General features: G+C 36.0%; 2 protein-coding genes across 2 annotated transcripts; both read right to left on the bottom strand.

The window, feature by feature from the left end:
* Positions 1 to 1,878: 1,878 nt before the first annotated feature.
* LOC114532179 (collagen triple helix repeat-containing protein 1-like) lies at positions 1,879 to 3,527 on the bottom strand. Its single transcript, XM_028553755.1, has 4 exons — positions 3,449 to 3,527; positions 3,156 to 3,223; positions 2,760 to 2,999; positions 1,879 to 2,329 (listed from the first exon to the last, which is right to left on the bottom strand). The coding sequence occupies exons 2-4, from the start codon at positions 3,213 to 3,215 to the stop codon at positions 1,976 to 1,978; spliced, it is 654 nt and encodes a 217-aa protein (XP_028409556.1). The 5' UTR covers positions 3,216 to 3,223; positions 3,449 to 3,527; the 3' UTR covers positions 1,879 to 1,975.
* Positions 3,528 to 6,637: 3,110 nt separating this feature from the next.
* Positions 6,638 to 17,493, bottom strand: LOC114532178. The gene is made up of 5 exons (XM_028553754.1): positions 17,127 to 17,493; positions 10,268 to 10,349; positions 9,035 to 9,440; positions 8,420 to 8,482; positions 6,638 to 7,968 (listed from the first exon to the last, which is right to left on the bottom strand). Exons 1-5 carry the CDS (start codon positions 17,212 to 17,214, stop codon positions 7,903 to 7,905), a joined length of 705 nt encoding a protein of 234 aa, XP_028409555.1. The 5' UTR covers positions 17,215 to 17,493; the 3' UTR covers positions 6,638 to 7,902.
* Positions 17,494 to 22,396: the final 4,903 nt, after the last annotated feature.

The following is a 22,396-nucleotide window of genomic DNA, read 5'->3' as shown; positions in this document are numbered from 1 at the left end:
AATCATTTTAATTGAGAATGATAGCTAAGAGAGCTAGTCACTGAATCGTCCTTAGATACTCGACAATGCAATTCAAAATGTCATTCCTTTTTAAATGCCACCTCTCTTTTATATATATACTTGCAGTCGCTTTTGAAATGTTTGCTGTCTCTTTTATATACTTGCAGCTGCTTTTAAAATGTTTGCTGTCTCTTTTATATACGTGCAGTCGCTTTTTAAATGTTTGCTGTCTCTTTTACATACTTGCAGCCGCTTTTGCTTTTTAAATGTTTGCTGTCTCTTTTACATACTTGCAGCCGCTTTTAAATGTTTGCTGTCTCTTTTATATACTTGCAGTCCCTTTTTAAACATTAACTTTGCAGTTTTTAAAAGTATTGCAGCTAGTTTTAAATGCTTACAGACGGCCCTTGTGGGTCATCGTATATATCTGTGTAGATTTGGCAACTAATAGTCTTTGAATCCAACAAATCAACAGGATTAACTTATGTTGTTTTCTTGCAAGTTTGGAAGAGATTGGTTTGTCCGGCGAATTCGAAGCGATCGTTTCGATTTCGTACAAAATTTGCTGTAATTTTCACAGTGGAATGTTTCAGAATTCATGATTATAACACTCACTGCGAACACAGAAGATCCCCCAAATTAAAATTTTACTGGCTAAAATGATGTAATGCCTATATAATAGTCTTTGATTTGGCTAGAAGTGAACAGGAAACAAGACGTAGTCTGCTAAGCAGATACAAAAATATATGCTAGGTTACCCACGAGTAGAAATGCTGCCTGAAAGCATGATGTCAGTTTTCGGTTTTCCAATCTCGTTCCACGGGAATTTTCTACAAAGGTTGTTTAGAGATTCCTCTACGAAGGGTCCTGTAAGGCTTTTTAGCTGAAACTAGTCCTTGATCCCAGTGTTTGCTATCATGATTGCTATTTATTTATGGAGTAGTTTTTCTGTTGATCTATAAACCCTTTAGAGTAATTTACATTATTAAGATCGAAGGCTCGAAGAATTATTTACATAAATCAGTAAAAATTCTCTTACGCTGGAAGAATTATTTAATAAATCTGTAAAAGTACTCGAAGAAAGGCGTAAAAGAAAATTATCGTGACAAAAGTCAACTTTTTTGTGTTTTCTGAATGTCTTTCGTCCAGAATACGGTTAATTTTCTCGTCAGAATCGTTAATTTCTTGATTTCAAACACACAACAGCACTATTCCCGCCATTATTTTAGATTACTTTATTTTATTCCCGCCATTAGATAAATTTAATATTACAGTGTGATAAATTTAATGTGACATGATTAGCTCGGAAATAAGGCAATTGGCGAATGATTGGACAATTGAATTTGAGGTAGAATATAATATTTTAATTTATTCATAATATGTTTGAGCGTCGCGGCTTTTTGCAAAAGCAATATTTCAGGATGTTTTACTGCCGTTTTTTACATGTTTGATTTTTCCCATATATGTAGCTATTTTAGAGTAAGCGTAGAGCAAGTTGAAGGCCATTTATATGTTAAAAGTTAAATGCAAATTCAGTATATATGCAAATCAACATGCAGCAAGTTTTTGGTAATGCTTTTATTTCGCCGGTTTGATATTGTGGATTTCTATATCCATCAATCCAGGAAAAATTATTAGACCAGGCGTTATTTCGGTCTCAAAGTTTGACACCTATTCCAAAAGACGAAACTCCATTAAAACATGCCAGAAAAACTCTTCCCTTCAACAATGAATAACCGTGGAAAAAAATAAAAAAGCAAATTTTCAGAAATTCATCACGATTTATTAATTTAATTGTATAAGTACCACAAGGACAAAGTAACCTTACACTATAAAGTGATGTTATATTTCTACATCATTCACAAAATACCCAAACAATTGTTGTTATTAATTATACAATGAATACCTATAGTGCGTACCTTTCATACCTTTCAATAGTCTACATGTTTCATTAAAAATTCATTAGTTAATTGTATTAAGATTGTGGTGGTGGAACCTCTTCAATGACAATGCGTGATACGGAGTTCCAACCAGAGTCGGCATCGGCATGCGAATAACCCCTGCAATTCCCAACCCGAAATCCAACGCGGACACTACCTTTTGGAATTTCATTGCAATAACCCTCAATATGGCGGTGGCGGTGAATATTCTGATTTGCCCCGGTTTGCATATAAAAAACGCCATCAATAGCCATTAGTTTCTTGCATTCAGCTCCATTAAATGTGAAATACCAACGTTTGCAGCAGCCATTACATTTGTGAATACGCAGATTCCCGCCATAGAATACTCTGAGGGAGGAGTCCTTGTGTTTTTTCTCGAACACGCAATCCTTTACATATACGGATAAAAATTCATGAAATGAATACGCAAATGATTTTTAGTACTGTTAGTTGCAGCTAACAATTAACTCTTGCCTATATAGTATGTTATTGATTAATTTTCTTTGTTATGATATGCTCGAGAAAATGCTATATAGTACTGCAGTTTTTCAAGTTTCCCAAAATTTTATTATGAGGCACCAAGACATCATAGAATTGAAAACTGAGGCCCAAGCAAGAGAGCGTCTCGTAATATTCTTTCGCTATTCATTGCATGCATGGCTATAGTTTATCGTAAATAATTTTATGCTATTCTCTCGAGAAACGTCGTCCAACGTAGAATTTGCCTAGCCTCACTTAAAAACGCTGCCAAACCTCGATATTTGTTTACATTTATGTGCAGTTGCATATTTTTCTTTTAGAAGATGGCTTTAATTTTACCTGTATTAATCCGATATCCTTGCCATCGGACCGCTGCCACGCACATTGTTTCCAGTTTGAGTACAAAACGGTATTCGTGCCAGGTGAGCCTTTTTCTCCAGAAACACCTTTTCCTCCAGCAGATCCTGGCGAACCAACATCCCCTTTTTCACCAGTTCTGCCATCCTTTCCTGGTGAACCTGGAACGCCTGGTACACCGGGAATTCCATTCGAACAGCCACAAGCGGATGAACACTTTTGCTACAGAGTAAAAATATGTATTTGGGACTAAATAATTATGATAACTTATGATAAATGCAATATAATAAATTATAATAAATGCATTATTGCTTTTAATTGGAGACGAAAAGGTATTAAGCAAATGGACGTGAAGGTATCTTTAGGTTTAAAAACTACCTGTTTCACAGCAACTGTTAACGGAAAGAATAAAGCCAAGAAAATCCAAACAAGTCTCATATTATCACCTACAAATTGGTAGCAATTGATTAATTTATATAAATAGTTCAAGCTCAAGACTACATACGTATATCATATAGCTGTATAGGCTACTTCTGGAATCGTCGTTGTATGATGCTGGAATACACAACGGCGAGTCACGGAGCATTTGTTTTTCCGTAAAACATCCACGTTTACAAAATCTATTCGTGGTAAGACAGTCGTAAACGGAGGCATGCTAAAAAAACACTTACTCGGCGTCCACCAAGGTTACAAACTCTTCTCAATTAGAGATCTGAAAAAACGATAAAGCTCCTTACTTGTCTTCTAACTTCTAACTCTGATGAAATATGTTTGGTAAGATCTGCCTTTATTTCACAAGTAAACTTTTGTTATTCTAATGATCCACATTCTTTATTTAAAAAGATAATAGCCCCGACAAGCCATATATCGCCTAATCGTCTTATAATTGTTCGCTTCAGCAAGGAATTTAGTTTTCGCTTAATTTTCAGTCTAATTTACCTTCCTTTGGCAGCGATAAGGAATTTAGTTTCCATAATTTTGTTCAACTTCCTGTTTCAGGCCAACTTCCTGTTTCCTGGATCAGACCATCCAAACACGGAAATTTAAAGTTTATGAAAGAATCTAAATTTAAATTCAGGCCTTGTCGTTGTTATTTTATAAAACATTTACTTCGGCTCGTGTTTCGCGCGCTTTTCTTAACTCTCGCAAAATTCCTGCGTGTTTGGATCAGACCATTCAAACACGGAAACCATTATGGTAAGTAATTGTATAACACTTCTTATTAATATGTCGATTTGTTTAGAAATCCACTAATTCAAGGCTTAAAGGCTGTTCATATGACACAGCAAAAATTTCGAGCTGGTGTCAGGATTAAGCTCGAAGAGCAAGGCACTGCATGCCAAGTCCCAAGAGCACTAAGATACTATTCAGTACATTTATAGATGATGCTCGTATTAGACGATTACAACTCTTGCATGAAATTGCATGCTTTTCTATTTAATTTCAAATTAAACAGTACCAATGCATAATGTTTGTTCAATGCAGTAAAATACGGATAAATAGCTCTTTCTGCCTGTAAGCATAGTAAGCATGACAAGCATGCAGCTTCAAATTATTTAACAATTATTGCAGATTTAGACATCGTAAGGATAGATTAAATAATTGCTTCATGCAATTATTTCGTTTTCATGCATACTTTACGGTTATTAACCATTCGTTTACAATACATACGTAGTTAATTGTTTTCAGCTAATGGCAGAACTTGTTTACATAGACAAGTGCCAATGCCGCCAATCTGGCTAAACCACACATATAATTCCTAACACGTTCGTTATCAACAGCAAGTAACAATTATAAAAGACAATACACTATAGAATCGTCTGTCTTGACGAATCACAAATACATCTAGCCATAAAGAAATTCGAAGGGAAAACCTTATCATCCATTTTATAGTGATGAATGCGCTTTTTCCGTGGTAAATTGTAATGATATCAAAACTTCGGCTGCATACTACCGTATGTAATAAATTGCACTTTTGCAAATTGTTTAATTCTTACCCTTTTTGAATAGCCGAAATGAATTTCGGTCCATTCACACGAAGGGGTAATTTTCATATGTTTCTATTGACTTTATAGTTTGCTTCAAAATATATTTCAGAACTGCATGTGGTTCTATCAGTTCATCCTAAAGAAATGTCTTGCACGTCTTAGCAAAATACCTCGCTCTAGCTGGTTTGTGTTATCAACAGTAGGTACATATAACACTAATTTTACTGAAACGGCATACTTAAGGAATAAGACACATTAATAAATCATCAAGGAAAATAATAGCAATGTAAATTGTAAGTATACCTTGAAGCAAACTGAATTAATATCAACAGTCTTTAATCACATCTAAAAATCTAAAACATGTTGTCGATCAATTCAACTAGTGTCGATTGCAAACCACCCTAATTTTCCCCCATTAACACCGTGGCCACGCATTATTTCTCTTAAAATCATTATGAACTTTAGGAACATATCATATTCATGATCACAGTGATTGTAATCATTCGCTCTTGCTTACGTCGAATTTTCTACCGTAAATATAACCATGGACATGGAATACGAATATATCCAACCTAGTCCCTAGGCCTCATTGCGAGGATTTTCAAAATCCATGACGTCACCGAATGAAACACGCGCGAGAGGCCACGCACAAAATTTTTTCTAATGTTAACGGCCCATTTATTACAAGAGTAAAGAATAAAGGAAACAAGAGTAATTGAAATCGGCGAATTGAAGCTTATTATAAAAACAAAAATGCACGTAAGGACCCGAGTTTACTCGATAATCGATAGCAATTTAAGTGAACGACATTGCAACCTTTGTATGAATATTTCAAAGTCATGGCAGCATAATCAATTTCCCGTAGCTTATTTAAAGCAAAATATTTGACTAGCGACGTCGAACAAGCAGCTAACCTCCTCGTAGATCGTCTTAAACTAACCTCAATACAGAAGGTGGGACAAAAAGTACCCACATTAGCCAAAATAATTTGCCCATTTTGTTCTAGGCCTCTCAGTTTCCGCCTCGCCGCGTGTACTGAGGAACGTATAAGAGGCCTAGGGTCTAGGCTGGAATTTATTTCCGTATTTAGGGGCCTTGTGTCTAGTTGCTAGCGATTCGCATCGGTTCTAATCCTAAACTTGACCCAAACCTGACCCAAACCTTACCCAGCTTTCTTATACCAAAGGATTAGAATCAAGGATTATATTCGTGGATTCTGGACATGAAATTATTACCTAAATTTCGGACTGCCATTAATCTGCGTACCTGGTATACCTATATATGAGGAATTGGTCACTTCTCCGAACGGACAATATAGACAGTCCCAATTTAAAATAAGTAACTCATTCTCAGTAACATTTCTATGAATCTCTATTATTCTATATTGTCGTTTCCGCAAATATTTTTTTTGAACTACCAAACCAAAGTTCGCGGGTCCGATTCGCATCCTGGTAAAACTAATTTTTCATCGTGCCCAAGCGTGAGGTCTGTACTGTGAAATATCAGACTGAGGCTTTTCATTTTAGTATAGTTTTCCTACTTTCTCTGGGAACCCTTAAATGAAAGCCCAAAATTCCTTAGTACTATATCAGTTCTCTTCAGAGAGGAGACAATGTGTCACGCTCAAATTTTTCACCATAACGCACGCTTCGTTCGAGTTTCGAGTAAATATTTACACTCTTGTTTTTCTCGCTTCATGTATCACATTGAAAAACTCATTAAATATCCCATTGTACAGTTTCTCAAAGAAGTACAGAGGTAGTTTTTAATAACTTTGCATTATCTGAAAGAAAAAGGAAAAATTTTGGAATGACCGTTCACGTGTTTAAAATTATATAATCTGATTGGACAATTTATTTTTTTACATTTTGATTAATATTTATCTCTTTAATTTTATAGCTTGTTGTAAAAACTCGAAGGTTATGCCTACGTATATTCACATCTCTATAACTACAATTATTAATTTTTTTATACAAAATTGCGATAAATTTTTACAACACAATCATCTACTGTAAATTCACTGAAACCGCCTTCCACTTGATGAATTTGTTCGTACAAAATTTAATTTAATTTTTTTGCCGGCAAATCCCTTACATTGTTGGATTTGAATTTTCGAGCCACGGGCCACACAAATTCGCCTGTAGTGGAAGAAGGAGATCTCCGTACTATATTCAATTTTCGCTTTCAGGTTGGCAATGTATTTTCACAAATACCAAATAATTTTCTCTATAATTTTATACTCTATATTCGCTCTATATTCATTTTTTAGGTATTCACGCGGTATATATATTTGTTATATAGGCACTGTGTATTTTAAATGTGATTGGTTCATTCGTAGTCACGTGACTTTAAAAAAATGCAATGTTTCCTGCCAGGGAAAGAAGTGAAAGGTTGTTGCCCGCATATTGTCATAAAGTGTTATTGTTGAAATGAATTTGTTGTGTAACATGTTTGATTTGGTTCCTATATAACAAAGCACTTAATTTACACTCCTTCGGGAAATAGTGAGTTTTGTTTTCCCTCGACTCTCAATGTCTTCCTCGACTTCGTCTCGGGAAACATTCAGACTCTTGGAAAAATAAAACTCATTTTTCTCTCAGGAACATAGATTAAGTGTATAGTATATCCTTATAGCTACGTCTAGCTAATCAAATTATTTTCTCAAGTCACGATATTCAGCACGGCAATACCGTAACTAAATAATTTCCCATCTAATAATTATCACCGTAATGCTGTTTCTTCGTAGTAACACGTTATGTACCAGCAGGTTGTTGCAATGAAACTAGTCTGTAGCTACTGAAGTCTGTCCTATACCCATGTCTTCCGCTTAAACCAAAAGAAACAAGTAATTTCCAGGCGTCGTGACATGAAAGTTTAGATAATAATAGGAGCTTTGTAGTTTCCTCTGGGGGCAACTCTTATAATGCTGTTATTCAATAATTTTAGCAAAAAAATACATCATCCTCAGTTGCAATATTGTTTAAATATTAAGCAACATCGAAAGTTCCATAGGATTTTAAATATGACCTTCGCTATATGATGACATGGACGAAGAAGCGACTTTTCATTGAAGCACTCCGTCGATCTTCATTTGGCCTGTTCTATTCCTACGACTTTAACACCACATGATCACAACGTTACCCGTCAGTAACAAGGTTTAAAGCATCTTGTAACTCCAGGACGATAGAAATGAGCTCTTCTTTCTACATCAATCAAAGAGGACGAAGTTTTAAATGAAACTATTTTTCATAGGGAGAAAGCTTGCGGCAAGTGAGAAAGGCAAAACATTAAGAACTAATTCTTGGATCGTGACCGTTTAAGTTCTATTTTTAACAAAATTTATTGTAAGATAAAATACAGATTCAGATTGAGGAATACATCGCGGTTGAGAATGCAAAAATTATATGATTCACTGAGAAGAACCTTGCATTCTCAAAGAAATTGCTAGTCCTTTTTAATTAGGTTTTTTTTAAATTTATTCTACGCAGCTATACTATCTTCAGTCTATAACAAGGTAGAGAGATCCCTTCTTGTTAAAATTTTTGCAATGTACCCCTGTCTGAAATTATATTATTATTTTAATTATAAGACTGCGTGAGTGTGACTCAGGTTGGAATCACATTCTTATACGTATAGTCATAGTATTATCCATACCGATTTCGCTTCAAGCTGTTCCTTTTGGTACCGATTTGACAACTGATTCAGATTTGAATTCATCTAGAAACACAGAAAGATTTTCAGCCTTTTTGGCAATTTGCTGAATTTTTTAGTTCATCACGTTCTTTTCATGCAAAAAATCTTCAGAATTTTTTTAATTATAGCATATACAATTATATTTTTGTACTCATTTGATCGCATGTTTTTCTGACGAATGAACATGAGATCTTAACTATGATGTCTGCACGAGTGTTTCTTCAATTGCACACGCATGCACAGGGAAGAATTGCTTTTGAATCACGGAATAAATTGAGCTTTTTGGCTACGTTACAACTATTCATTACGACAACTGTTCCTTCTGTGATAGAACATAGATGTGTCCTCTGCTCTATATAAAGTTTCTAGCCTCTTATAAATTCATTAAAACCCAATTTATCTAACAACGGAGTTTCGAGGTCTACCACGCCAAAATAACGTAATATTCTCGCATAATTACGAGAAATAAAGTCACAGAAATGATATGATCATTGTTTTTTATGGTAATTTGTTTGCCGAACAAAATTTGTCTTTTTTATCTTCTCAGTCCTCATCTCGTATGTAAAGAATACTCACCTTCGCACATTGTCTCTCAAGTAAGTCATCATTATGCATGATATCTCCATTAGTGTCGTGTGGTACCGCATGAGATACAGGTAAATCATTTCCACCTTGTGAGTTACTTTCCGCCCTCAACTCTCCTTTATTGTCTTCTACTAACTTTAACATTCCACATGAGGTGTGATTTTCCTTATGGTTATTATGAAAGCCATTAGTCCTTCTCTTCATGTGATCACGTGTATATATGTATTTGTTCGTAAGTAGCATGTGATCATCACGTGAATGGTCACGACATAAGTAGTCCCGCCCGCATTCACTCAAGTCAACTGGTAAAGACTTGGTTCGACTAAATAGCTGGCTACGTTGGTTTGACATACGCGTCCAGTATTGAAATGGAAACGAGTCGGACAACCGCTTGTTCCTGGAAAATTAAACAAGGGTGGGTAAATGAAATGTAAGTGTAAAAACTTTTTTCAAAGTAAAATGAAAAATTTAGAGACATTTGAAATATACAAAAATCAGGTGTACTGGCTCAAAACATTGAACTGTATGTAAGATCAACTGGAACGCTAACACCTAAAGTTCAGCGTAATAGTTGATAGAAACCAAAAATTGAAGTAAAAAACTTAGTTTTGACTGTGTTTCTCGTTTAATTCTTATAAAAATTAGCAAATGATTGTATTTTACATAGTTCTATAGACATTCCTCGATAATTACTCTCAAATTCTGTCTCAAACGTTCAAAAACTCAGAAAAACTAGCTTCAAATTTGGCTTTAAAGATGGCGGCCAAGTTATCGTTGCAGGTTTTATTAAAGTTCACTGGCTCAAGAATGTTTCATATAAGAATTCATACTATCCAAATTACTTCGGACTTGAATCATGCAGACAAACTTATCATGAAACATAATCTTCAATGAAATTATATATATCATTGACATATTACAAGTATTCTTCGTTTTTATTCTTAAAAGCCATCACTTTCATGGCACACCGCTTCAAATAACTTTTTTCAACTGAATGAAATTTTGATAATGAATTGGGGAATGGAATTAAAAAAAACATTAACGTTGGCAATGACAGCTCGGAAATGCAGTCCTTATGTAGCGGGGAGTGGGGGCTTTGGAGGTGTGCATGCATGTATCATATGTTCATGTATATCATATGATTTCCAGCTAGTGAAAGCAGGTTGCCTATATGGCATGTAATATAACCACGATGTATTACGTTATAAATATTGCTGGACTAACCTTTCAGCTTGTTTAAGCTTCTGAGTGACATTGTCACAGGATCTTGACAATAATGCACTATTTCTTTCTTCGCAAAATGGCTCTAAAATCAATTAGTCGATTAATATAAAACATAGTCATAGTCTGGGTAAACGAAATATGAAATCTGGAGGTTGAAAGGGTCTTAGTTTCGATTAGAATTTGCATACTTCAAATTCAAGCCAGGAAAAGTTGATGGGCCACGCTTTTGCGATGCCGGTGCAATGCTCTTGCCACTGGGCTACAGAGGTAGCTGACAAGAGCAAACGTGGTTAATGTGTATAGGATGGTATCATAATTGATTTACCCTCATCTATCCCAGCATTACCATCATATACACATTAACCACGCTCTTGTCAGCTACCTCTGTAGCTCAGTGGCAAGAGCATTGCACCAGCATCGCAAAAGCGTAGGTTCGATTTCTGCCAGAGGACCGATAGTTGATTCATTTTTCCATCAACTGTTCCTGGCTTGAATTTGAAGTGTGTGTAATTCCACTCGAAATTAAGACCCTTTCAACCTCTATATATCATAGTCTATAACATTGACTTGGTATAAGCATTTTGCAGCATTCAAAATCCATGAGCGACAAAATCACATTTAGGGAAGATGAGTATATGTTATATACCAGCTAAGGAAAAACTGGAAAGAGGACATAAAGTGTTTTGAGGCCGAAGACCGAGAGCAATCTCATAACCGAGGTCTGTCTTTTCCTCATCCAGACCGAGCAAAGCCGGTAAATTACGTGCAAATTTTTCGAAATTTTTTACGTGCAAATTCGCACGCTTTACCATAGGTAGCCCAGAAATCTGTTTGTACTCAGCTTTCGACTACATTGTTTACGCGCGCGGTCAGCTTTTACTGTCTGTACTAATTATTGTATTATATTTTGATAAGGTTGGCACCTTAATTTTCAAGCAAACACGTACCTTGGGAGAAATAGTAAAAAAAACTTTGGAACTACACAGGAAAGGACACAAAAAATTACATAGAGGTAAATTAAGATACCTTTACTAAACTACTAGCCATTTTTTTTTGTCGTGGAAAACGACACTGGAAGTGTCGAAAAATTGGTATTTTTTTTACAAATTTGCTGAATTTCTCGCTGTGACTATGCGGGATTCAAGTTGCCTGATACCGGTTTTTGGTTTGAATCACGAATTCATTATTTCATTGGCTTTCACAATTTACTAACTTCTAAAAAGCCAATGAAAAAAAGCCTGTGTAGTTCCAAAGTTTTTTTACTATTTCTCCCAAGGTGGCTGGCTTAGAAATTAAGTTGCCAACTTTATCAAATAATACAGTAATTAGTACAGACAGTAAAAGCTGACCGCGCGGGTAAACAAAGTAGTCGAAGGCTGAGTACAAACAGATTTTTGGGCTACCTATGGCTTTACAACGCCACATTTTCCATTTACGGTAGAAAACCGTTAGCGGTGTTGTTGAGCGCGGTCCGGATCGGAAAACCCGGATCGCCAATGAAGCAAATTAACTGGCTCAAAAACAGGATCGGAAGAATAAAACGAGGTGTTTTTGCAATTAAACATGCACTGGCAGGATATACCAGTTCAGTACACGAGTACGAGATTCGTCACTCATTCTCGCGCGTTGTTTGCATACGCCATCAGCCAAAACTCGTAGTTTCGAGTACGAGTTTTTTTTGGCAAATTTCGTACTCAAAAGCTCGGCGACTATTAGTTTTGGCTGATGGCGTAAACAAAACCGCGCGAGAATGACGAATCGTAGTCGTACACGGTCGTAGTCCCTGCTAAAGCTCTCTAGTATTGGGTCACACCCGGTATTCACTATAACTTTCCTGACTTCATGAGGTACAAAAATTATCAAAATAATTTCCACAAAGTTGTGATCTTTAGAAGCTAAGGTAACACTTTTTACAGTATTACATGTTTCTTAATATATTTTGAAGTTTATATATTAATTGCAAAGTAACATTGCTTTCCTTCATTTCTTCGTTTGATTTTATCGATCGCTGCACTTCGGAGCACATCCGAGCACTTTGGCATTCGCTACATATTAATTTTACGTTTGACGGTAATAGTCGTTTGACGGTAATAGTCGTTATACGTCATCATGTTGTATCGCAAAATAGTGCATGTGTCTCTCAATAAAAGAAATACTATATCTCAATGATAGAAATGTTGTGTCTCAATAGTAGTAGAAGTTTCAAGATAAGAAAATCTAATTAATTTGAAAGAATAGTCCATCCATGCAAATATTTGGCGAAGAGCGTTCGTGCACTTTTAGGGTAATCTCGCTATAGCTATACGTACTAAACTAATCATTTCAACCTAATTTATATACTGAAATCAGAGATTTCAGATATTATTCAGATGAATCAGACAGATATATACCATAAATCTATAATAATCTATTAATCTAGGTATTCTAATTATAGGATACATCATTTCAGGTATTATAAATATTATGGCGGGTTTATTGTCGTGGACTTAAATTAGTACTCCTATATACAACATAGCCAGCGGCAAATTTAAAAACGAAAATAAAATTCATACCACGCGAGTTGAAAAATCTGTTCTTATCACTGGAACACACGCTAATAAACACGTCACACGAATGACAATGACGTAAGACTGCCCATTCTATATAAATTATCTTCTCTATTAATAGACTCTAATCTCTAGTGACTAATGAATGAATATTCCGGATGAATATTCTGACGCATTCCTGGAAATGTTCTTACGTGAATCGACTCAATTCCCAGACTGACACACGATGTGTTGACAAGGATTTCAGAACACCTAATTAATAAATGTCTGAAAGATACGATAATGCATGTGACGGAAACACAAAATAGTATTATGACGACGAGCCTCTGAAGGTTAGTACTAAAAAAATTGACAGAAATTCAAAAGGGGTGAAAATTGAGGTGATATTGTCTAGACGGAGTTATAAAATAATACAAAATACCATTTTTAAATTCATTTTCTGCTTGCAAAACGCCGATTCCTTAAATGATTTCCACTTAAAGAGCGTGTGTTTAAAGTTTTTGTGATGTTTACGCATACTAATATGTTAATAAAACTATTCCAGTAAAAAATCAACGAAATACTCTGTCGCAATAGGGCAAAAACGATTTTCAAACTAGCGGATGGATATATTCTAACGCCTGCGTTGTTCACATCATTCGCAAATTGCGATAATGAAGAGTTTATAAAGAGACCCAGTATCTCAAAAATGGTTGAATACATATTCTGCTATTATATCGAAAAAAAATTAAAGGATATTTAGCTATAATGCAATTATTTGGCTCTTCCTAACAGAGAGTAGGGAAGGTGGACTTAAAATTTAGACACAGCAGTACGTATTCACAACAATGGCTGTCATCGTATATGGGAATTGTTGTTTTAACTATATTCCGACATTATTGCTATGAGAGGAAATATCATAGGTTAATTCATGCAGCTTCACCATAGGTTCATCATAAGTTCATGCAAAGCACACAGCATCATTTACTTTATACTTCATTAATTACACAAGTTTTAAATATCATCGAAGTAAAATGCTACCCCAAACTTTTTAACGATATTTTCATTGAATTAAGCTACATGGATTGCTCAAAATATTGCATGTTAAAGGCAAAATCACTTTTCCGACATGCACCGACATGCAATATACCGTACATGCATAAGTTATAACCTGTTGTTCAAAATGTCTTCAAACCTTAAATAGTTGCAACATATGCGATCATTGTCAACTGATTTGAATCCATGTGCATGAATGCATAGTAAGGGAGTTTCGAGTTTGTTCGGATGGAAATTTGAACTGTATTAAAACATGCAACAAGCATTTCGTAGCTACATACATATGAACAGCTGTATAAATAACATATTTTTGCTTTCAAGAATATTTTCAACTTTGTGTATAATTCAAGTGAAAATCATTATTTTAAAAATTTGAGGAAGCATTTTACATATTCAGAGCCCATGTAATTTTGTATGATTGATTTGCCTATATTAAAAAGATCCTATCTCATCCCAGACGTGGTTGGACATCCGGACTATACTTTTGGGATTATACAACAAACTATATTCATTTTGCGCTTATTTACACGGAACAGTATTAAATTCTATATTGAAACCCTTTTGACTTGGCATTACTGTGGGGGAGTTTAGGATTAAGCGGATTTAGGGAACCAAAACTGTACTCTACTCATCCTGCGCTAATTATTTGTTTATCATAGTACTCCTGATTATAGGAATTATCTGCTTCCGCAACAGACAAAATCATTTAGACAAATCTTTTCATTTCCATGCATACTGTTGAATCTTTTTGTTCTTTAATCAAATAACATGAACTGATATAAATTATTATGGTTCGTTTTCGGCAGAGATGCAGAAAAGCTGCGGACATCCAGGTACCATGCGGACGAAATTTCGCTGTATAGTCGAGGAAGGTGTGAAACATAAGGTATATAGAGGACCCTGTTCAAGAGTAAAAATAGATTGTGGGCCACTAATAATATGATTTATATTCAGACTATCAAATCTTTATATATGTATAGATAGCATGCCGAGCCATTTGATCAGAATTTTGGATGATATTATAGCTGCTTTCCGATGTATTAAATTTATTATCAAAAAAAAATATCAAGAGCAACCGGTATCACATAATTTTGACCGAGGAAGCTCTCCTCGAAGATTGAAGGCCCTCTGTATATGCAGTATGGTTTTTCCGGAGGAAAATTATGATTTGCTTGTATGTAACATGATTTTTTGTACACATTAAAATTTTATAAATAACTATATTTCGCCCTGAAATATATAATAATATAATCATATGCAAGGGCAGATGTTATAGCATGCTGAAAGTGTGAAAGTAAATTTGCCACTTTGCTTTCGGAATTAATGAAATAAATAATAAGAAACAAATTTTTCCCAAGACACATTTGTCACTTCACTTCAGTAAAAGGTAAAATTCATTAAAACTTGACAAAAGGCTGAAACGCGACGTGATATCATATAAATAATATATTCAGTTATTAAAAGCCGTTATTGGACTCCAGATGGGTGTTTATTTATGCAGTGGCGCAGTTCAAATGCTAATAATCCATTATGTAGACCAACTTTTCGAGTGCGACAGATTGTACGGTCAGATATGTCGATTATTTATCTACGTGAGCACACATTGTGTAGAATTTAAGTCCATAAACAGCTGCATTATGCCCGCGGGTCGTAGCCCTTATGCAGTTTAGATGCTGCACGTTTATCCTATTGAGATGGTAGAGAAAAGCAATGTATTGTTTTCAGCGGAAGCCTTCCTCTAGTGATGTTATAATCATGCAAGACTATACCGAATTTGCAATGTGTTCTTTTTCATTTGCAATCTGACAAAAAATTATCATAAATGCTTGGCAATGCTTCGAGATTGCTATCCATATTTTCAAATGCTTTTTATCGTGGAGACGATAGAGACAGTTTAAGTTTAAAAAGCTTGTTTTTTAGTGGAGGCTTTTTTCAACGCTTTAAACCTTGCATCTATCAAATCCAATTTTGCAATCTGCATGGAGTTTATATTTTCCGATCTGACGAAGTATATATATATATATATATGTATGGTAAATGGAAATAATAATTGCAAGATATCCATGCATATATTCAAATGCTTTTTTGCACAGAGGAATCTTGTTTTATTTGTTTAACCCGCTTCATTTACGTCATTTCGAAAACCGGCAAAGTTATCCAACATTCCACATAGTTCAACATACCATTGCCTGTATATATATATTTTTAATTTGACTAATATACATATACGCAATGGTTATAAATGCAATGATATTCGCTCAAGATTTAACGGCTGGCTAAATACGACTTATACGATGATTCCAGACAGGACTTACATCTTTTGATGACAAAATAGACGCTTAATTATCTTATGCATGCGACTTCGATCTCATTGTCAGATAATCAGTTCGAGCGAGCGGAATTTATAACCGTGCGTAGACTATAGATGCCTATTAGAGGTCAACGACGTTGAAAGGTTGTTTGTTATGAATAGAACTAAAGGCATGCGTCATTTAATCGATAGACGACAATATCTACCGTAGTATTTTGTTTCCCATCTGCGTCAGTTGGAATTCGATGCCAAGTCATTCATTCTGTACATGCATGTACTATAATCATTTCAAACTCGAAAACATTGTTTTAAATACAATTACAGTCCCTCGTATTTCCAATGAAAATATTTTCAGGCAATCATAATGGGAATACGTCATTTGATTATCGAGGGCATGCACTCAAGTAAGCTCAATTATGTAAAGGCACAAATGCACTGTCTTTGTGGGAATATTACACTCCGTTCTTAACTCCTAAGTCCGCATACTGCTACACAATAAATGTATATTATGTATGTATATGTATATGCAGTACTATATAGTATGTAGTTTCTTATAATAAGAAGATTGTTGTGTACATAACTGACATTTGATACACGGACGTTCAGGCACTCGATCTTCGCTCTTTATTCGAACATATAATATATATTAAATATCTAAAGACATCGACGGTAGAATAATCTACTGACAGACATTCGGCCGCTCAGTCTTATAGTTAACTCAAGTCTTAATCTATACATAAGTGAACGAAAGCTTCATTACCCGCCGCTAAAATACTTATAATATAATAGTACCAATCTTAACAGCTCATTCTCTTCAGATTTGAAAAGCTGAAACTCAGACGTTTGTCTAAATCGTTCAAATATATACAAGTTTAACACAGCGTGCGTTTTTTGTCCATACATTCGCGCTATAATCTGAATAATATCGTGTTTGAAGGCGTTCTTTACGAGATAAATAGACATATACCTGATTTGAACTCGAAGATTCTGAATTGATATAACTTCTTCTCGTTGCAGTAAACAACTGGACTTTGCTGGCAATGTGCATTGATCATATTCAGCCAGAATTCACGAATATTCTAAAGCGACGTATCTTGATAGCTATAGATATGTTTGATATAGAAGAAACGTTGAACGATGGGGTTGCAGTATGATTCGGTAAGATCTCTTCCGCCAGTGTGTATAATACTTGTTCGATGAATAACGTTAAGACTTAAGAGCGAAAGGGCTCCATATCGGGAACTGAATCGAGCGTCCTCTACCCAAATGTTTACATGCTTTTACGATAGAACTGAACCTAATGATATTAGCCACAATTATGCGAAGACTGTATAGCCGGGTGCTTACGCGTACTGACGTCATTTGGTTAAATTATTGGCAAATAAGCACGTAGATCCACTAAGGGCATAACAAAAGCACTTTATGAGTCCAGTTTAGTTTTTTGACAGGGGTCGTGTATCGTGGGAAGAGCGTTGACGTCCTGTGGACGCGTTTGTTTCCTAGAACTAGCGAGAAATAAATGTGGAAACGCCGACGAGACGTCACCGACCAACGAAAACGCGTCTTATAAATCAAGTGAACTAACGTCAAAACGTTCCAAATTAAGGCTAAGAGGTGGGGTTTGGGGGTCGGTCGAGCACATTCATCGACCAAGGGACCTTCTTCTTAAATCTTGCAGACTATGTTTCTAATTTGGTTTTAAACTGACAAATTCATTAACCGGGATATTCGAGTAAGTGAGACTGCATGTATATACCGCGCATTTGATGGTACATACCCGTATATTCACTATCTGTTTACAAGTATAAGGCGATCTTTCAACTGGAGTTATTGCTTTCCCCTCTCTCGCATCCCAGGTTAAAGTCATCGTTAGAACCTTTAGGTTAGGATAGTTGACGGTCCACCGAATTTAAAGTTGTAATTCGCGGTTACGGTGCCGAATACAGTATAATTGTATACTTGATGTGACTGAAATCGTGTCCGTTGCAAATTGGACAAGAACTGGAACCTATATATGTCTGGAAAATATGTATGACGGGAAATTGAATTCTTCATTTTGTTTCAATTCATTGACTGTCTTATTTTATTACTGAGAGGTACCATAGTCACAAAAGCAAATTTCAAAAATCTGCTGTCATAATGACTCAAATTTGGTTTAAAACGCATCTGAAAATCCGGCTGTGTGAAGTTGAAATAATCCACCGGAAAGTAACTGGGAAATCCGTCATCGCGGTAGGGAAAAAATTGCTTACGTACGAGACATCAGTTAAAAAAAATTCAATCTTGCAGTACATTTCGAGAATAATGAGGAGCTTTTGCGATTTGTCGAAAACAATTCAATCCGTTCGCGAAAAGGTTCCGTCGGCATCGGCATTTCATACGACAGAAGACGAATCTTGTGCGAAAGGATCGCGGTTTTCCAATCACATTCGCTCCTTATTTGGCGTGGGCGAATCGCGCATTGTTTTTGAGAGTGTCACTTTGTCAAGGCCCGCCGGAGCAGATTATCATGAAAACAGTCTCAATTTTTTACTCTGGTTTTGACTAATATGAAACAAAACTGAGTCACATTCAATAATACTCACTATAGCCGTTCGGTCATGCACTACCATGTCCGAGAAGACTCAGTCGACTGCCGCGCTATCTGAGAAAATTTGGGCCAGAATGTGAGCACATGCTTAGCGAATTTGCCAGCTGCTTTTCGGAATACATTTTTTCCGCGATGAGACTAACTGAAAATGGAAAAATCGGGACGGAATTAGTAGGCCATTCGCATCCGCGATCATCTTATTTCTCGGCTCAAGCCTGACATGGCCTCATATGGGTTGATGTCAATATTTCACTGTCGGTTTATTGATGCATATAATTATAACAAATAAGTGCATACACCAAATTCATATACAACGCATTTAAACCAAGCCTATACTGAATTCACATATTTGGTTTCTATATATAACGGCAAGGCATAAGTTCCCCTTATAATGGTTTCGTCAGAACCGTGATGATGAATCCCATATCCATTGAGGTTTTATAGTTAAAGCACTGCATTAGCGCTACGACGGAAAGTTCTTTGAAGGTTCTCCCACGCGGCTTGGCCCGTCGGTTTGCGAAAAAAAAGTGAAATTGATCAAATATTTGCTAAATAAGATGCAGCCCTTTCGGCAAATGATGCAAATTAATTGCAGTTGACGCCATGCATATATTGTATTATCACGTAATTCATCTTTGCAATATAATTTCCCAGCCAGTATCTCAATGTATTCTTGAATCACAATCGATCGAATTTGAAACGGAGTTTGTGTATAAAAACAGAGCCGCCCGGCAGGTAACATGTGACGAGCTTGCCGAATCCTAGCTGCGAATTAGTTTCGATTTTCAGCAATTGCCAACACCAAATAATACCGGGGAAATAGGAAATAGTTTGGTATGGAATAAAGAAAAAATGCAATTATTCCAAGGAAATAGGATAATTATGGCCGGCACAAGCACAGCAGCTGCATGCTGTTCCAGGCTGTCGTGTTCTCAAATGTCGTACATGTCACTCCACGACTCACGATCCGCGAATTTATCGCAAAGTGACCACGAGTACGCGACTATACAAGTAATACAACGAATGCAAGATTGGTTCAACGAATGCAAGATGCGCCAAAATCGGTGCGTCTGCTTACGCCATATGACGAAACTCGTAGTCGTTTAGCAAACTCTTGCTCAAAAGCTGGACATCTACCAGTTTTGTCTTAAGCAAACAACACGCGATAATGACAAATCTTGTACCGTGGTCGTATTTCGTATAGTCAGCTTGTTGACCAATTATCATTCTGCTTCGCCAACTGATACGGTGATTATTCGCTTGGTCCTGGCTTCTATCAACACCTAATATAAATATGTAGCCGATCAACGTTGCAATATGTACAACGTAAAAGCGTTAGAGAGACGTAATAGCGAAGCATGTTGACGCCAGCAATAGTGAACTCTATAAAGACTGAAACGATAAAGAGGGTTAACGATCGATAACCGAGTTATACAGAGGGTTATTTACTTGGCCATCAACTGTGAAGTCAATTTGAAGCTGAGTTGGGAACCAGCCACCATGGTGCTAGCTCCATTCTATTGTTTTTTCAGCGCGATCGTCAACCGTGAAGAAAAAAAAACCAATACAATTCGGACTCAATTGGCTTTAAAGTTGGCGACCAAGTTATCGTCTCAAGTCGCATAGAATTCATTCGTTTAGACGTTGACTCTTTAACGGTGTCCGAGCTGAAATGCACTTTATTAAATTTACTTTATCTTATCTATTATCTGAACCTTATTAAACTAAATTATCAGAAAACTCTAACCGGAGATATCGCAACGGTTATTTTGATTTAAATTTAATTTCTATCAGTTTACATCGATGTTACCAGATAATTCGTACGGTTGATATATTACGCGACAATTAAGTTCCTTTTTTAGGGGTCATTTTCGCTATATTTGTGCGCAAATATATGTGAAATATGTTTATCTATATATACGCGAAAGTTAAGGTTGTGGGCAGCGTACGTCGAGAGCTCAAACTGAGGGCAAACCTCTAAGCATAGTTTAGTTTATTTACTTTGGTGAACAAAACTATCAACTATGTATTCTGTTAGCACCTTTGATGCTAATTATTTAAAACGGTGCTATAGTGACAAAGGAGGCGAAAGTCAAGTTCAATTTCAACAAAAATAAACAATATCATTGTAGAAAGTTTGCAAAAAGCGAATGGAGAACATTGATTAGTATATTCTAGCCTTCTATAACCTTGTCCTTGTGTAAAAGCGGCTTTCTCGTTCCGAGCAGGTAGGCTTTTTGCATGCATGGTAGGATTTTTTCGAGCTCACCTGCCTGTCCAAACTCATCTGTAAAATCCATAAAAAATAGCAATGTTACCACGGAATGCCTGCCTTTCCTCATTCAAAAATGAGGGAGTTTATTAAACAGCTTTATTACTAATCGAAGGCTAAGTATGTTAATCTGTTTACATTCAGTTTTGCATGCGACTATAAGCGGTTTGTTTCTTTGAAGAAGAATTATTTATACCAATTCCACAATGCTAAACTTTATACTGAACAGCCTTTTCTGAAATGACATGAGATATTATCTAAAAACAAAACATACTTGCAGATTTTTTGTGCGAGGACTTATACTCACAGCTCACTACGCTCGCAATCCTTGCATGGTATTCTTCGGGAAAATTCCAGGTTCGTTCCGGCACACACTGCGTAAATTCCGGACGCACCTCCTTTCAAGTATATATTATAAAGCTGACTTTGTTTCTCTGTGGTTTAGGCCAGGAAACTATTAATCTAGGCATGCAACTATATATAACTATTTTTATCAAATTTCAATGAGTTTGTGGGCTTCACTTGATGTATAGGATAAGTTTCTTTAAGATGAAAGATGTAACTTATAATTATTATATAGTATTACTCGTTCACATCTATCAAAGGAAGAAAATCGCACATAATATCGCAGCAAAAATTTCAAATGTAAATGGGGCCTTAATAATAGGACTGATTTCGAGTGGAAATCGTCATATGCATCTCATATATATTCAGGCTGGGAACAGTTGAGAAACTGTCCTCGGCAGAAAACCTGGATCGGCCTCGGCAGAAAACTTTAATCGGTCCTCCGCAGAAAACTTTAATTCATTCTCTTAGTCTGAACTGCATGCATGCATGCTTTTAAAATTATCATATATAGTCTGGATATATTCAATACAGTGATGAATTAATTTGTTTACATGAATTTCTGTTGTCGGTATTTCTGCCATGAGTGTGAACTTCAAATTTTACATTTTGCTCAAAACACTGCTCTTTTAGGCAGATTTTTATAATTCTGTCAACTAATTTGGGAATTCAAGGTAGCCATGTGTTTTATAAGAGTGATGCTGTCACATTTCTACAAAGCGAACGTCATATTTCTTAGGAGCAGTCACATTTCTACGAAGCAGACGTCATGTACATTTCCAAGGAGCAATAACATTTCTAAGGAGCAATAAGAATTCTACGGAGCAATATCATTTCTAGAGAGGAAACACTGTGGATAGGCGAAACGTGTTAATATTATTACGTGTCGCTGTATGTATGTTGATAGAAAAGAACTGCTGTCCCTTAGGGCGGGCCACCGTAGGGTATTGTAAACATCGAGGACAACCTACTGGGACGACCTCCAGAAATTCCACAGACTTCAAGTAGCTACTCAATTTACTCTAACCGT

The sequence above is a fragment of the Dendronephthya gigantea genome, unplaced genomic scaffold, assembly GCF_004324835.1.
Source record: "Dendronephthya gigantea isolate DGI-Jeju-01 unplaced genomic scaffold, DenGig_1.0 000078F, whole genome shotgun sequence".
Classification (NCBI taxonomy): Eukaryota; Metazoa; Cnidaria; class Anthozoa; order Malacalcyonacea; family Nephtheidae; genus Dendronephthya; species Dendronephthya gigantea.
Note: the sequence above shows the minus strand (reverse complement) of the source record. Positions and strands in the feature narration are given on the sequence as shown.

What these genes read in the sequence shown, in the direction of transcription:
- LOC114532179 (XM_028553755.1), bottom strand. Translation starts at nt 3,215, where the DNA reads ATGAGACTTGTTTGGATTTTCTTGGCTTTATTCTTTCCGTTAACAGTT. An exon ending in TAACAGTTGCTGTGAAACAG is followed by an intron (nt 3,000 to 3,155) that starts GTAGTTTTTAAA and finishes TTTACTCTGTAG; the next exon opens with CAAAAGTGTTCATCCGCTTG. An exon ending in AGGATATCGGATTAATACAG is followed by an intron (nt 2,330 to 2,759) that starts GTAAAATTAAAG and finishes GTATATGTAAAG; the next exon opens with GATTGCGTGTTCGAGAAAAA.
- LOC114532178 (XM_028553754.1), bottom strand. Translation starts at nt 17,214, where the DNA reads ATGATCAATGCACATTGCCAGCAAAGTCCAGTTGTTTACTGCAACGAG. An exon ending in AATCTTCGAGTTCAAATCAG is followed by an intron (nt 10,350 to 17,126) that starts GTATATGTCTAT and finishes AATTGATTTTAG; the next exon opens with AGCCATTTTGCGAAGAAAGA. An exon ending in TTGAGAGACAATGTGCGAAG is followed by an intron (nt 8,483 to 9,034) that starts GTGAGTATTCTT and finishes CTGTGTTTCTAG; the next exon opens with ATGAATTCAAATCTGAATCA.